Source organism: Geotrypetes seraphini, chromosome 6, assembly GCF_902459505.1.
Source record: "Geotrypetes seraphini chromosome 6, aGeoSer1.1, whole genome shotgun sequence".
In the NCBI taxonomy this organism is placed as follows: Eukaryota; Metazoa; Chordata; class Amphibia; order Gymnophiona; family Dermophiidae; genus Geotrypetes; species Geotrypetes seraphini.
The window spans coordinates 6655228-6669270 of record NC_047089.1 but is presented as its reverse complement, the minus strand read 5'-3'; the positions used below and the strand labels follow the sequence as shown (position 1 = coordinate 6669270).

General features: G+C 41.6%; 1 protein-coding gene across 2 annotated transcripts in view; it reads left to right on the top strand.

Moving 5' to 3' along the window:
* The window catches only part of CLPB (caseinolytic mitochondrial matrix peptidase chaperone subunit B), a 221791-nt gene that overhangs the window by 145873 nt on the left and 61875 nt on the right, over nt 1-14043 (top strand). For both annotated transcript variants that reach the window (XM_033947532.1, XM_033947533.1), the window contains exon 8: nt 8443-8520. In XM_033947532.1, the coding sequence (XP_033803423.1) occupies nt 8443-8520 (78 nt within the window). The remainder of the gene's footprint in view (nt 1-8442; nt 8521-14043) is intronic.

Sequence of the window (14043 nt, the reverse complement as noted above, 5' to 3'; positions counted from 1 at the left end):
TCACAACCTGGATGAAAGATCACAAACTTAAACTCAATCCAGACAAAACCAAATTCATCCTTCTCGAAAATGACAAGGTCCAAACCACAACCAACTTAGAACTCAACGCAATCAACTATCCCATCCAAACCACCATAAAACTACTTGGCATGACCATAGACAGATGCTGCACCATGCAACCGCAAATAAACAAAACAATTCAGAAATCCTTCGCAATCATGAGAAATCTGAGACTAGTCCGGAAATTCTTTGAAAGAACACAATTCCAACTTATAGTACAATCCCTAATACTAGGTCTACTGGACTACTGCAACATCCTCTTCCTTCCTTGCCCTGTTACTATGATTAGACAACTTCAGACAATCCAAAATACAGCTTTGAGACTCATCTACTCATTGAGAAAATATGACCATATCACAGAATCCTACATCAACTCACATTGGCTTCCAATCCAAGAAAGAATCCAATTTAAATTCTACTGCATGTTATTTAAAACCCTAAATGGAGACAGCCCATCTTACTTGAACAATAGCCTCATCCAAGCACCCACTACCAGACACAGAAAAACGCACTCCCCATTCATACCTCCCCCAATCAAGGAAGTAAAACGAACAAAACTACACGACGGCCTCCTAGCCACTCAAGCCGCAAGGCTGGACAACCAGATTTCCAACCTTCTGACGACCACCCCAGACTACAAAACATTCAGAAAAGAAATAAAAACTATACTTTTCAAGAAATTCCTGAAGCAGCCATAACACCACGTACTCTTAATAACTCTAAAACTGACAATTGATCTACCCTTTACTTCACTAGTAATAACAACAGAGCTTCCATTGTGACTCCCTCCTTAATTCTTTTGCAAACCGCCTTACCCTTAACAACCCGTGAAATGTTTAAAAGATCTACTACTTACCTCTCTAGCTAATCAATAGTTCTCCCATTGTAACACCGTTTTTATTAATCTTTTGTAATCCGCCTTGAACCGCAAGGTAATGGCGGAATAGAAATCCCTAATGTAATGTAATCCTATGCCCTCTAATTCCAGAGCTTCCTTTCAAATGAAAGAGAATTGACACCTGCACATTTACATTACGTAGGTATTTAAACGTCTCTATCATAGCTCTCCTCTCCCGCGTATCCTCCAAAGTATACTGATTGAGATCTTTAAGTCTGTCCCCATACGCCTTATGATGAAGACCATGCACCATTTTAGTACATAAGAACATAAGAACTGCCATCTCCGGATCAGACCTTCGGTCCATAAAGTCCAGCGATCCGCACACACGGAGGTCCAGCCAGGTGTACACCTGGCGTAATTTTAGACACCCATATCCCTCTATGCCTCTCGTAAGGAGATGTGCATCTAGTTTGCTTTTAAATCCTAGAACGGTGGATTCCGCAATAACCTCCTCTGGAAGAGCATTCCAGGTGTCCATCACTCATTGCCTTCCTCGGGACCGACTCCATCTTTTTTATATCTTTTTGAAGGTACGGCCTCCAGAATTGTACACAATATTCTAAATGAGGTCTCACCAAAGTCTTATACAGGGGCATCAATACCTCCTTTTTCCTATTGGCCATACATCTCCCTATGCAACCTAGCATCTTTCTAGCTTTCGCCGTCACCTTTTCAGCCTGTTTGGCCACCTTAAGATCATCACATACAATCACACCCAAGTCCCGCTCTTCTGTCATGCATATAAGTTTTTCATTTCCTAAACTCCTTTGGTTTTTTTCAGCCCAAATGCATGACCTTGCATTTCTTAGCATTAAATTTTAGCTGCCAAATTTCAGACCATTCTTCAAGGTTCGCCATGTCTTTCTTCATGTTATTCACACTATCCTGGGTATCTACTCTAGTGCAGATTTTGGTATCATCCACAAAGAGGCAAATCTTCCCTGACAGCCCTTCAGCAATATTGTTTATAAAAATGTTATAAAAAGAACAGACCCAAGAACAAAACCTGGAGGCACACCACCATTTATTCAGAGCAATCTCCGTTGATCACTACCCTCTGTCGTCTTCCACTCAACCAGTTCTTGACCCAGTCCGTCACTTTGGGACCTATCCCGAGGGCACTCAGTTTATTTATTAGACGTCTGTTTGGAACACTGTCAAAGGGGAGTCGAGAAGGGTTATATTCACTGGGGTTGGGGGAGGTGAATATAAAAGTAATATTGTTATTGCTGTTAGATGATATGGTTGCTGTTTATTATAATTCTTGGACGGTTGTATAGTTTGTTCATGCTATATTGGATATTTTCTTCTAAGAGATCTCTGAAATCATATCAGATATATACCATTTTTTTTTTGCTCCATAAGACGCACCTGACCATAAGATGCACCCTAGATTTAGAGGAGGAAAACAATAAAAAAAATATTCAGAGCCAAATGGTGTACTAATATATTTAACAAAATATACCAGGCTCTGCACCCAGTCCCCCTCACTCCTTGCCAGGCCCTGTAAAAAATACTTAAGAATAGATCTATGGAGCACACAGCCCAGACTTAAAAAAAATCTTTCCCCCTTTTATCCCTATGATATGCCAGTTTAACGCAAGGAACACTCACCAACATCAGGGCTGAAGGATTGCCTCCTCTTGCCAGTGCCATCAATATACCTGTAATTGTCCTCCCTCAATTCCTTTCTGGACCCTCACCATGTACTCAAGCCTAACTGTCCTTTCTGGTTTGAATCCTTTTCGTTGTCTTGATCCAGAACTAAGAAGACAGAGAGGAGTGACCCGTGTTTAACTCTCAGAAATGAGGGTATATACAAATATTTTTCCCCGGACCCATCTCCCACTTGTTGCCATGCAAAGCCTTGCCCTGGCAGCTTGCCGTGAGTTGCCATCCTGCACTGAACTGTATGTGCTGCCGACACTGGGGCCATTGTGACGTCACGGTTGGGGAGCGCGCCCTGATTGGCCAGTGGGCGGCTGTGACGCATCACTAATGTTTACAAGCGCCAAGGCTGGACAAGGCTCCTTCTCAGCGCCCACCCCCGGCTTTCACGTCTCTCTCCCACCCCGCTCTCCTGGATCTCGGCTACCTGGGGCCAGGACAGCTGCCTTCGTGTAGATCGCCTGCCCGGAGCAGGCTGGGGCTGACGCCGGGGCAGTGGCGTACCAAGGGGGGGGGAAGTCCGCCCCGGATGCACGGCTTGGGGGGTGCACAGCCGGCCAGGTCCTCCAGCCCTTCCTTTCCCCCGGCTGTGCCGCTACAATCCTACCTCCTCCCTTTCCTTATGTATCTTCCTTGTATGTCCCTTTAACTTTCAAATAATTTGTAGTTCTTATCCCTTCCCTCCCTCGTGTTCTTAGTTCTGTTAAGTTTGTCAATAGTCCTGTTGGACCTTGTTTTTGTTATGCACTGTATTGTTCCCCATACTTTGTTTGTAATTTTATTATTATGTACATTGCTTAGAATTATGATTAAGCAATTAATCAAATCTCTATTAAACTTGAAACTTGAGGGCACATGATGGGGGGGAAAAGGATTGAGTTAGGGAAATACTGGAGGGGTGAGGGAAAGAGGTGGCAAGCTTTAGGTAGACAGTAAAAAAGGACATTGATGAGAGGGTAGTAAGAATGAAATCTAGATAGATGCAGAAAATAAATTGAAAAGAAAAATGAGGGAAAAAAGAGAAAGGGATTGCAGAGGAGAAGTGTGGGAGAGGGAAGGAGAGGAGAGAGATGCCAGACCAATGGGGGTGAAAGGAAAGATGGAAGGGGGAGGCATACAGTTTCTGGAAGGGATATAGAAGGAGAGAAGATGCCATATAGGGGAAGAGAGACGGCAGTCAGTGGATGGAAGGAAGAGAGTTACAAGAAGATGAGGAAAGCAGAAACCACAGAAGACAAAGGTAGAAAAAAAATTTCTATTTATTTATTGCTTTAGGAGACATGTGTCACTGTTTCTGTGGTGCATTGTATGCAGAGTCCAGCTTCTTACTGGTTCAATTTAACCTTTGTCTATATATTTCTATTTTATCCCCCCCCCCCCTTTTACAAAACTGTGGAGCGTTTTTTAGCGCCAGCTGTGGTGGTACAGCTCTGATGCTCAGAATTCTATGAGCATCAGAGCTGTTACCACCGTGACTAAAATCCACACTACAGTTTTGTAAAAGAGGGAGGGGTTAGTTTGTGATGACATATTCCAAACTAGGCGAAGGTGTTTTCTGTAATTTGTGTGTTCGAAAGACATGGTTTTTTGTTAGGATTGACTGCAGGATTGATCTGTACTAGTCTGGCTTGTTTAGTTTTACAATGAGTGTATTGATGTTGTACTGCTCATTGCAGTATGTAAGATGCTGCCTTTTCCTAGGTACTCATGTGTGATGTGGCTTGTTACTAAAAATCATGTTTTTCATAGAGATGGGGGGTGTCAAAAAATGATGGGCCCTGGGTATCACATATGCTAGGTACGCCACTGCGCCAGGGCTAATTGGAGCCTTCTCCGGACAAAGAGTTGCAGGAAAGGGGGGGAGGGGATTAAAAAAGGTACATGGGGGGGTGTAAAATGTTATATTTGCTCCATGAGACGCACAGACATTTCCACCCACTTTAGGGGGGAAAAAGTGCGTCTTATGGAGCAAAAAATATGGTACATATGGACTCTGAAATGAGAAATGCAAACATATTTAAAAAAATACATAGAAGCTCCAGCCAAGTGAGTCCGTAACAGATACATATGTAAAAATCTATAATACGCAATTCCTAAATTCTATGAAATATGCAACAAACAAATACATCATGTTAAATAACTCCAGCTAAAATATTAAATCATATAAATTATTAAATATGAAATCAAATAAAACTGGCTGCTGCTGCTCAGTATTCAAATAGCAAATGCTAAATCCATCCCTTTATTAGGTAAATATTCAGAAATGAAGGATTAATGATGAACTGCAATAAATGCCTTATCCCTAAGTACAGTGTGGAAGCTGGAAAGATGATCTAATGTGCAAACCAGCAAGAGTAATATACTGGAAAACGGTGCATCCTTCTGGTGGACATGTCAAAGATTGTGTCCCCTTGTAGGAACTGTGATGCTGCTTTTGTTTGCTTCGTGATATTTCAAAGTGGAAAGGGTGACAGCCTCCTCAAAATGGCCAGAGTAAGGTATTCAGACACAAATTCTTGCTTAACTGCACTAGGTGAAATCTAGTTCGGCTGCAGAAATAGGGCTTAGGCAGTTTTTCAGGAAACTCAGAATCTCTCCGCTTTGGGGTGCTGGGGTGTAGTGAACATGGGCAGTATGAAATGCACCATTGAATGAATTGATTTGATAAATGGACATTTATTACACTCACAAATTGGCTAAAACCAATTTTGGTCACATCAAAGCACGATAACTGCTGGGTATTGATTTGTGTAAAGTAATACAATGAATTTATCAGCTCAATAGCCAAGCTGAAGGCACTGAGGTCTGTGATTAAAGGGAGCTCTCTGCAGCAGAACTGGAAGTAGCTCTAGCATAAGAAGTTTGGTTTTTTATTTCCTTAATGGAAGATTGTCTTGGTTTTACATAAGAGGAGTGTTAGGTTTCTGCCAATTTTTATGGGGGAATTGTGGCATGATAGTTGATAGTGCCACCTCAGGGCCTCTCATTCTTGCTTTTCTTTTACATGTCCAGACCTTTTAATATCAAGAATCAGCTACAAAGTGCTGTAATATTGGAGGTGGACCTAACCAAGCAATCAAGACGTGAATTAGTTGACAGAGACAAGTCCCATGTTCTAAACCCAAACCCCATTAGCCAGCACAAGAAATCTTCATGTAATATTTGCATCCTCTGAATATATCTCAGGCTAATGCATTATTTGTATTGATCTGGTACCAGGTATTCTGCTTACTTATGAAATATACTGTGCTCCATTAACTTTAAGCCTTGTCAATTGACACTGTGGCTTGCAAATTTCATACTTGTTGCCAAGTCAAATATTTTAGGTGCCTCCACATCTGTGTGTCTGGAGTGGAAGAGTGGCCTAATGGTTAGTGCAGTGGGCTGAGAACCTGGAGAACTAGATTCAGTTCCTAGTGCAGCTCCTTGTGACCCTGGGCAAGTCACTTAACCCTCTATTGTCCCAGGTACATAACTTAAAGTTCTTTCCGTGGATGGATTTTACTGAAAGTTTGGTTGGAGAACTGGGCCATCTGTGTTGGCAAGAGATCCAGAATAAAGAACACAAGACTAGATAGTGCATCTTTGTATTGTGCTAGAATCTTTTTTGTAAGGTACTCGGAGTATGCTTTTCCTTTAAGCTGCATCTTGGATCCTACTTTCTGCCTGTGGCAAAATGTGTTTGAGAGCAGAACTCTTGATGTGCAGTGAAGGCGGAGGCCTTTGTTCTTAAAAATCAATAAGATAAGCTTATGTGCCACTTACAGCAAGCAAAGACATTCACAGTACTTGGAGGGCAACCTGTGGCTTGAACATGATTGCACCTTTCTGAAGCTTCAAATGTATTACAACTTTCTGCACAGAAACCGTGACAGGAGATCTGCCTTGATATTAGCGTTGCTGTATTTCTCAGCAGCCTTCGACAGGTCCAAATTTTTTTTTTTTAAAAATCGCCTACTTGAATGTTTAGGCCAACAGGATGTATAACCCTTAGGACACCTAACTTTATACCCCATTTTCAGCCAAAGAAACATCCAAGTTAAAAATGTCCAAGTCTAGACCATTTGGATGTGGGAGTGGCCACACAGACATGCCAACAAAGCAGTGGGACACCTTAGAGGGCACTGCTGTGAACTTCACATAAAGAGTGCCAGAAATACATCTCACCATACTGTTACCCCTTATAATTTATGGTAAGCCCTCCAAAACTCTCCCCAAACTTACTAGCCCCACCTATCTACAATCTCAATAGCCCTCATGGCTGGGTCCTCCTCTTTATGGTTCACTAGCCCATCCAAATCAAACAGAACCAACCAATAAGCTTTTATTCAAACTAAGAATAAAGGTTTATTGGTTGACCTGTACTTCTGTTTGAGTATGGTCTAGTTCCTGCGTGGGAGTGTTCCCTTTGGCTTTCTTCACTAGCTCTACTAGGTTTTCCCATACCAAATGCTGCTATTCTGGAGACAGGTTTGTACTGTTTCATACAGATTTTGGGGGAGATTAATGAACAGTGGGGTAGTGGGGAGGGGGGTCATTCCTTAATGTATCCAGTGGTCGTCTGGTCAGTTTGAGTAACTTTGTGGTACTTAGGCGCTTCTAAAACAGGTCCAGCTCCGAACGTCTAAATTCTGTCCAGGACGTCTTGGAAAAGATTCTGTTATCGCCACAAGATGACCTGCCCATAACACGCCTCCTGGAATTCTGGACGCACAGCAGACGAAATGTCTCGCTAGACATCCAGGAAAAGGGTTTTGATTATTGGCACTTGGACGTCCAAGTGCTGCTTTAGGCAATTTTGTGCAGATTTTAGGTTTTTGGTTGAGCCCCTTGGTCTTTTTACTACTGTTATGCCATTAACAAAATTGTAAGTTTTATGATGAATTATATCTGCTCTATACTGCCTTGGGCGAATCTCTTCATCAAGGCAGTTAATAAATCCCAATAAATAAATAAACTTGACATCTTAAATTGTGATTTATTTTGGAAATGAACATAAACAGAGTCATTGGGCATAAAGTTTTCAGTGAAGAATGTTCAGACAAATACTGCTAAGTATGTGGCACAGGTAGAGCTACAGGCTCAGCACCCTGGGGTTGTGGGTTCAAACCCCCGCTGCTCCTTGTGACCCTGGGCAAGTCACTTAATCCCCCCATTGCCCCAGGTACATTAGATAGATTGTGAGCCCACCAGGACAGAGGGGAAAATGCTTGAGTACCTGAATAAATGCATGTAAACCCTTCTGAGCTCCCTTGGGAGAACGGTATAGAAAATTGAATAAATAAAATACTATACTATTGTACGAGCTTGAGAAGTGGCTGTAGTCATCATGGAGCATTTGCCCGTTTTACTCTGAAGCCAATGTCTGTTTCGGAAGAGGCATTTCCCTTCTCATAGGGGTCCTAAATCTGTTCCATTCCCAATATTTAAAGGCTACAGTGACCTTGAATTCAAACCGTTGACTTTCAGTCTCCTAAAGGGAGAAGCAGGAGACTGTGTTTTTTTTTTCTCTTTCATTCATTCTGAGTCCATCCTTCTCTCAGTATCCATGGCAACATTGAGTGCACATCCTGGAAAACTTTACCCAAAATCAGCTCTGGGCAGCTTTCCAAATCCATAGTAACTTGATTAGGTGCCTCTGAGGGTCTTGCCAGCTAATCAAATTAGCCAGCACTAATGGTCCTGAGGACTTGAGTGAGCAGAGAGCAGTAAAACATTGTGTATACTTAGTGATAATTATACCTGGTTTTATGTCATTGATTTATATGTTCTTTCCCCCCCCCCTCCACTTTTCTGTTTGTGTTTAAATGCAGCTATTCGGAGGAAGGAGAATGGCTGGTATGATGAAGAACATCCTCTGGTTTTTCTTTTCTTGGGATCATCAGGAATAGGTAAAGAACTTGTCGTTTTCTTCTCTTGTAAAGGGTGGACATGACTTAATGGAATATTCTTTTCATCCTTTAGCCAGTCAGCTGATATGAAAGACAGCTTTAAGTGAAAATGCTTAAAGAATGCCAAATATATGTATTTGGATTTTCTAATTATGATGGTGCTCAGAACAAAGGACTTCATTGGCTGCTCACTGCTCATTATTTTTTTGTGATGCCTTCTCCCTTTGATTGGGATTTCAGACTTTAAGCATGGGAAAAAAGGTGCATACTTATTAAACAGTCTGATTTTATTTTCTGATGACAAACAGGATATGCAGTCTTAATATGTGGGTAATATCATCCAACAGAGCTCCAATCTTTCTAGAGGAGAATACCATGCACCTTGCATATCGTCCTGTACTGGCGTCCTCATGCAGAGCCACCTCAGTTCTCAGCTCTCTTCTTTCTGCAGTACCCATCAGTCTCACTTTCTTCTTGTGATTTTTTTAATTTTGTTAATTTAAAGCCTTGTGTGAGAGATTCAGGGGTTTTCTCCTCATGGAAGCTGCAGTTATACCCTTGGGCAGCAGGGAGCGTTAGGCAAATTGGGGAAAACTACATGTCCCAGAATGTCCTGAGCTTTATAGCTCAGATACATTAGGAAAGGAATACAGCCTTGAGGAGTGAGACTCAGGCAGGAAGTAGTTGTTCTGCCCCAGACTAGAATCATTCAGAGAGGTTCCTCAGAGAGAGAGAGAGAGACTTCCATCTTTCCCTAGCTATGGGCTGAGACAGAGCCCTGGAAAGCAGAATGAAGCAGAATGGTTCTCTACTTGGCTGAGGTAAGCCACTAGTACATTGAACATGTGGGGCAGCTATGAAACAAGAAAGACAAGGGTTGTAACACAGAACTGTATTTTCTTTTATGACTTAGTGGAACTGTTTCATAAGCCTGTGAGGTAACAGGCTTTTACTGAAGTGAAAATAAAACTTTTTTCTTCATGTTCAACTGTGTCCTGGCTGTGAGTGTCTGCATACCTCTCCTGAATACCCTTCACAGCCTGTCACATCTTGACAATTGACACTATCTTTATTTTTTTAAATTAGAGCTTGATTAGTTTCACTCATCTAGAAAACTCCAGTTAAGTTTTTCTTCATTTTTTTTTAACTGTTTAATATTTTATGTATCTACAACCTGTGCTGGTACATTGAGGGGGATAGGACTTGATATACCACCTCTCTGTGGTTACAATCAAAGCGACTTACATATTAGATAATATATACAGATACTTATTTTATATCTGAGGCAATGAAGGGTTAAGTGACTTGCCCAGAGTCACAAGGAGCTGTAGTGGGAATTGAATCCAGTTCTTTGTCAAATAAATTCCACCTGTGCAAAAAGGCATTTAAACGTCATAAATCATGTCTTAAACTATTGTTCATAAATAAATGAACTTCATATTAACAAAGGAAAAGCCTCAGAGCATGGCTCCGCAAGTTCTCAGACTGCTGTACTAACCACTAGGCTACTCCTCAAGTATCTCTCAAGTTTTTTCCATAGAGCCTTTTGATTTCCCATCACTTGTTTTTCTATCTGTGTCCAGAAGCAGAAGACTTTTTCAGCAACTTTGAGAACTGGGGCCAGTGCCGAAGAAGAGTCCTGAATTGTGGCTGGTGTACCTTGGACCTAACATAATATCTTTAGTTGCAGCACATGCTACAAGATGACACTTGGGGATCTTTGTGGATGTTATCAAGGAAAGCTCTCCATTTTGACTAAACTTGTCCCAAGTTCACTGGTTTTGAAAGTATTGACCTCTAACGGCCCTGTAGTTGCATTGAATGCTGGGAGATACATCAGTATGAAAGAAACAGAGCATCATATATGAATATTCCTTAATAAAGAAATGGATTTACCATTTGCTGTTTGAATCCTGAATTGGAGGTGACCTCTCCTCTTGGATACCAGACATTAGTTGGTATTTTTCAGTGAAAAGCTGGACAGGAAGATTGAGGAGAAGATGAATAGCTCTTTTGCAAAGCTCAATGCATCAGCACAGTCTGGAGTCCATAGCAGTATCTTGAATCTTATTGGCAATGCCAAGGCTAGAAGGGTGGTCAGCATTGGTATACAGTAGGCTGCATCTATGTCGGTGAATCATGACCAAAAGCTTCACTAAAACATTGGTCTCCATTGGAATCTAAGCTCCAGTGGGAAAAAAGAGCCCTCATAGCAGCCTTGACTTCTGTCTAGGTTTCTGCTCTGGACTCTCTTGCACAACATTTTTTAAAATAATCTGAGCAATCCAGGGTTTATGCCAACAGAGTTGAAGACTACTGTGATTGGGAAGAGCTTACTGGTCTACCCTCAGCTGCCTCTCCTTCATAGTAAAGGGAGAAGTCTCCACTGGACAACCCTTCTGCACTGAAGAGGCATTTTTCTCTGCACTCTTGATCTTGCTCTAAACAGCAGAAGACCCAAAAGCTATAGCCAGCTGTCTGATAAAAACCTGGGTGGAGTTCTGATTGGACCAGGCAGATATGCCCAATGTTTAACTATAGGTTTATAAGAACATAAGAAATGCCTGCACCGGATCAGACCTGGGGTCCATCCAGTCCGGTGATCCGCACACGCAGAGGCTCAGCCAGGTGTACCCTCAGAGAAAGGCTAAGGTTTTATGTAAATGATATGATTGTCCCAGTATAATCTCATTACATTTGTATTCTCAGCATAATATTGAACAGGCACAGATTATGGCTTTTGGAAGCACCACCAGATTGCCCACCAAGGGTATTGTGGTGAAATTCTCAGCATTAGTATGTACTTCTATTGGATTTATCCCTCTTGGAAACCAATGAGACTAAAAGTGCTCTACTTCAAGCCCTATTCTAGATTTAAGAGTCTTGAATAAATTCTTTCTAAAATAAAAGTTCCCAAGTTAGTTTCTCTGGACACCTTAATCCCTCTTCTCTGAAAAGGAGACTGATGAGGTACTAGCGTCAGCATCGCATCTATTCACAAAATGTCTAACTGTGGTATATTGGCTGGTCCAGAGTATACCTCAAGAAGGTGCCATGGAATCAGTTAGCACAATCATCAGGTTTCTCATAAAATACCCATATGTGCTCATTAACTCAATTGGAATTTATAGGAGCCTCACTAGACCCAATTGGGGAAAATTTTCTACAACAAAGGATCGCTACATCTTGATATCTATAGTGTAAAAAATAAGTCAGCAGATGTCAGCATCTCACATGTTAAGGTTTTTGGACCTGATGACTTAATACATGTGCACTAGTGGCTAAAATTGTGGAAACACCTAGTATTTTGGGCATTACACTTAAAAAAAACATGGCTATAATATCATAATTGTATTTAATGCATAACTTTTCGACTAATAGCAGAAACTCTGTAATCACTTAACAAGACCGGCAAAACCGGAAATGGTTTTCAAGGGTGATGAGGCGGAGGAATTGAAATAACCTCGATGAACCTGGAAGACATACTAAGCCAAATTGACAAGTTAGAGTCATCTGGACCAGATGGTATACATCCCAGGGTACTGAAAGAACTCAAAATGAAATTGCAGATCTGTTGTTAGTGATCTGTAACTTGTCACTAAAATCGTCTGTGGTATCTGAAGATTGGAGGGTTGCCAATGTTACGCCGATTTTTTAAAAGGGTTGCAGGGGAGATCCAGGGAATTACAGACTGGTAAGCCTGACCTCAGTGCCAGGCAAAATAGTGGAAACAATTATAAAAATAAAATTGTGGAACGTGTAGACAATTGCATGAAACAGAGTCAGCATGGGTTCAGCCAAGGGACGTCTTGCCTCCCTCACCAATTTGCTTGACTTCTTTGAAGGTGTGAATAAACATGTGGATAAAGGCAGGCTGGTTGATGTAGGGTATCTAGATTTTCAGAAAGCTTTTGACAAAGTTCCTCATGAGAGGCTCCTGAGAAAATTAAAGAGTCATAGGATAGGAAGCAATGTTCAATTGTGGATTAAGAATTGGTTGTTGGACAGAAAACAGAGGCTAGGATTAAATAGCCATTTTTCTCAGTGCCGCAGGGATCAGTACTGGGACCAGTGCTATTTAACTTATTTATAAATGATCTGGAAATTGGAACTACGAGTGAGGTGATTAAATTTGCAGATGACACTAAACTGTTCAAAGTTATTAAAATGCAGGTGGACTATGAAAAACTGCAAGAAGTTCTTAGGAAACTGGAAGACTGGGCATCAAATAGCAGATGAAATTTAATGTGGACATATGCAAAGTGATGCACATTGGGAAGAATAATCCAAATCATAGTTACCAGATGCTAGGGTCCAACCTTGGGGATAAGCGCTTAAGAAAAATATCTGGGTGTCATCATTGACAATACACTGAAACCTTCCGTGCAATGTGCAGCGGCAGCCAAAAATGCAAACAAGATGCTAGAAATTATTAGAAAATAGATGGTAAACAAGACTAAGAATGTTATAATGCCTCTGTATCACTCAATGGTGCAACTCACCTTGAATATGGCATCAGTTCTGGTTTCCTTATCTCAGAAAAGATATAGCAGCACTAGAAAAGGTTCAAAGAGCAACCAGGATGATAAAGGGGTTGGAACTACTGTCGTATGAGGAAAGACTCTAAAGAGTTTGGGCTATTCAGCTTGGAAAAGAGACGGCTGAGGGGAGATATGATTGAAATCTACAAAATGCTGAATGGGTACAAGTGGATCGATTTTTTACTGCTTCAAAATTTACAAAGACTAGGGAACACTTGATGAAGTTACAGAGTAATACTTTCAAAACCAATAGGAGGAAATATTCTGTTATTGAGAGAGACATGGGGGAAGCCACTGCTTGCCCTGGATTGGTAGCATGAACTATTGCTACTCCTTGGGTTTTAGGCAGGTACTGGTGACCTGGATTGGCCACCGTGAGAACGGGTTCTGGGCTTGATGGAGCATTGGTCTGACCAAGTAAGACTTTGCTTATGTTCTAAGCTCTGGAACTCATTGCCAGAGGATATGGTAAAAGTGGATAATGTAGCTAGTTGTAAAAAAAGGTTTGGACAAGTTCCTAGAGGAAAAATCTATAGTATGCTGTTGAGACAGACATGGGGAAGCCAGTGCTTGCCCTGAATTAGTAGCATGGAATGCTGCTACTATTTGGTTTTTTGCCAGGTACTTGTGACTTGGATTTGCCTCCATGAAGATGGGATACTGGGCTAGATGGACCATTGATCTGATCAGAGGATGCTTCATGGTGGCAGTAGTACATTCTGGTAAGCAGTCCTTGCCCGGTCGCCAGTGAACATAGCAGAGACATCGTCTCTGCCAAATATGGACATTCTAGTCTCATTGCTCCACAACACCTTCTTCCACTGCTAGGAAGAATCCATCTGGCATGCTCTTTAACCCAGTTCAAATGTTTGACACTGAACTTTGTTGAAAAAGGGCTTTTTTCTGGGAATTCTTGCTCGCAGGCCAGCTTTCACCAGTCTCCATCCCAGTGAAGTATCCAGCCTGACACCAACACCCCTGT